This window comes from Salvia miltiorrhiza, chromosome 8 (assembly GCF_028751815.1).
Source record: "Salvia miltiorrhiza cultivar Shanhuang (shh) chromosome 8, IMPLAD_Smil_shh, whole genome shotgun sequence".
NCBI classification, from domain to species: Eukaryota; Viridiplantae; Streptophyta; class Magnoliopsida; order Lamiales; family Lamiaceae; genus Salvia; species Salvia miltiorrhiza.
This window is the reverse complement of record NC_080394.1, coordinates 24,547,079-24,548,921: the sequence shown is the minus strand read 5'-3', so window position 1 is coordinate 24,548,921 and position 1,843 is coordinate 24,547,079. Positions and strand designations below refer to the sequence as shown.

The 1,843-nt window shown below is 46.7% G+C and overlaps 1 protein-coding gene across 1 annotated transcript; it reads left to right on the top strand.

Annotated features, from left to right (window-relative positions):
- The first annotated feature begins 486 nt into the window (after window positions 1-486).
- LOC130998227 (uncharacterized) lies at window positions 487-1,514 on the top strand. The gene is made up of 2 exons (XM_057923657.1): window positions 487-1,000; window positions 1,324-1,514. The coding sequence occupies exons 1-2, from the start codon at window positions 487-489 to the stop codon at window positions 1,512-1,514; spliced, it is 705 nt and encodes a 234-aa protein (XP_057779640.1).
- Window positions 1,515-1,843: the final 329 nt, after the last annotated feature.

Sequence of the window (1,843 nt, the reverse complement as noted above, 5' to 3'; positions counted from 1 at the left end):
ACAAACATTGAGCAGGGCTCTCACCATTGAATCATTGCTACCAAGGGAGAAAGGAAAAGCTCCGTGACAGTTTGGATTTGTACCACCTCAAGATGGTGGTAAAGGAAAAAGAAAATAGAACGAGAGAACGGGTGGAAACCCTGGAACTGGAAATGGAAATGGGAAGAAACCATGGGCTGCAAACCAAAATCAGAATCAGCCTCAGAACCAACAACATCAGGCAATTATTAAACACCTTGCCCGAAGTGTCAGAAACTCCATCTGGGAGAATGTCTGAGAGGAGTGAACGTCTGTTTTACATGCGGAGAAACTGGGCACTATGCTCCCGCATGCCCAAGGAAGAGAGGAGGAACACCTCAACAGCAACAGAACCAGGGTCGTGGAGGACACCGGGGGCCGCCCCAAAATGCTAGGACCTATGCCCTTAACCAAAACCAAGCAGCGAGAAACCAAGGAAACTTGGCAGGTATGATTAATGTTTTCGACATGCCGATTATAGCTTTGTTCGATACTGGAGCGTCCCACTCTTTTATTTCACATGCTGCTTGTAAGAGATTAGAACTGACTCCACAATTGGCTGAGACAACTTTAGAGGTTAGCACCCCTGGTGGTGGAAGATTGGCTGCTAAGGACATTATCTCGAACTTAGAGCTGAACATAGGCGCTGAAACGTTTAAGGCAGATTTGTACGTCATCTCTATGATAGAATTCGACATCATCCTAGGGATGGACTGGCTTACTCAAGTCGGTGCCACGATACTCTGTAGCGAGAGAAAGATCTCTTTCCAATCCGCTGGAAAAGAGAAGGCAAGTTTTCATGGCATAAGAATGGGAGGAAGAGTACCAGTAATTTCAGCGATGAAGGCCACAAAGATAATGAGGAAGGGAGAATGTCAGGCTTTCCTAGTCAATTTGACAGGAGAACGTGAAGCAGATAAAACAATCGAAGAGGTTCCAGTGGTGCGAGATTTCAAAGATGTTTTTCCTGAAGAATTGCCCAGTATGCCACCAAACTAGGGGTGGGAATTTCGGGATCGGGTAATCGGGTACCCGATACCCGACCCGAAAAAATCGGGTATCGGGTACCCTATACCCGAAAAATTCGGGATCGGGTTCGGGATCGGGTATTTAGGGTATGAAAAAATCGGGTATCGGGTATACCCGAAATACCCGAATTGTTTATTAAATATATTTTATACTATTTAATTAAATTTAATATGAAAGTTAAAATTAAAACTAAAGCCTAAAAAGTAAAAACTAAGCTGCTATGTTCTCGACTGTTCCCATTCATTTTCAATTCTCAAATCTCAATCCCAATTCCAGATCCCAAATCCCAATCCCAATTCCAGATCCCGTCTCCGGCGACCAGCGGCGCCCCTCGCCCGCCCGCCGTTCTCCTCGGCCGTCGCCAGTGGGAAGCTCGTTCCCAGTCCCACCGCGACCCTCGCCCAGTCGCTCCGCCTCCGAGCTCCGACGACAGCGGCGCCCAGTCGCTCCGCCTCCGACGTAGCTGAACCTCCCACCCCGTCAGCCGTCCCATTCCCGTCGAATCGCCCCCACCGCGCCGCGCCTCCTATTCCTGGACTTCCAGATTTCCAGTTCGAGAATCCCTCTGCGCCTCCCGCTTCTTCTTCTTCTTCTTCTTTTTTTTTTTTTTTTAAAATACATATTTTCTATGTTAATGTTGAATTGGAATTGATTTGTATGATTTTCTTGATCTGTATGAATTTCGACTGAATTTCGACAATGTCACAAATGATTTGAACTTGCTGCTCTACTGCTGCTTTGAATTGGGCTCTGTTTAGGGAAAAGGGTATGAAACTATCGGGTATTTCGGGTACCC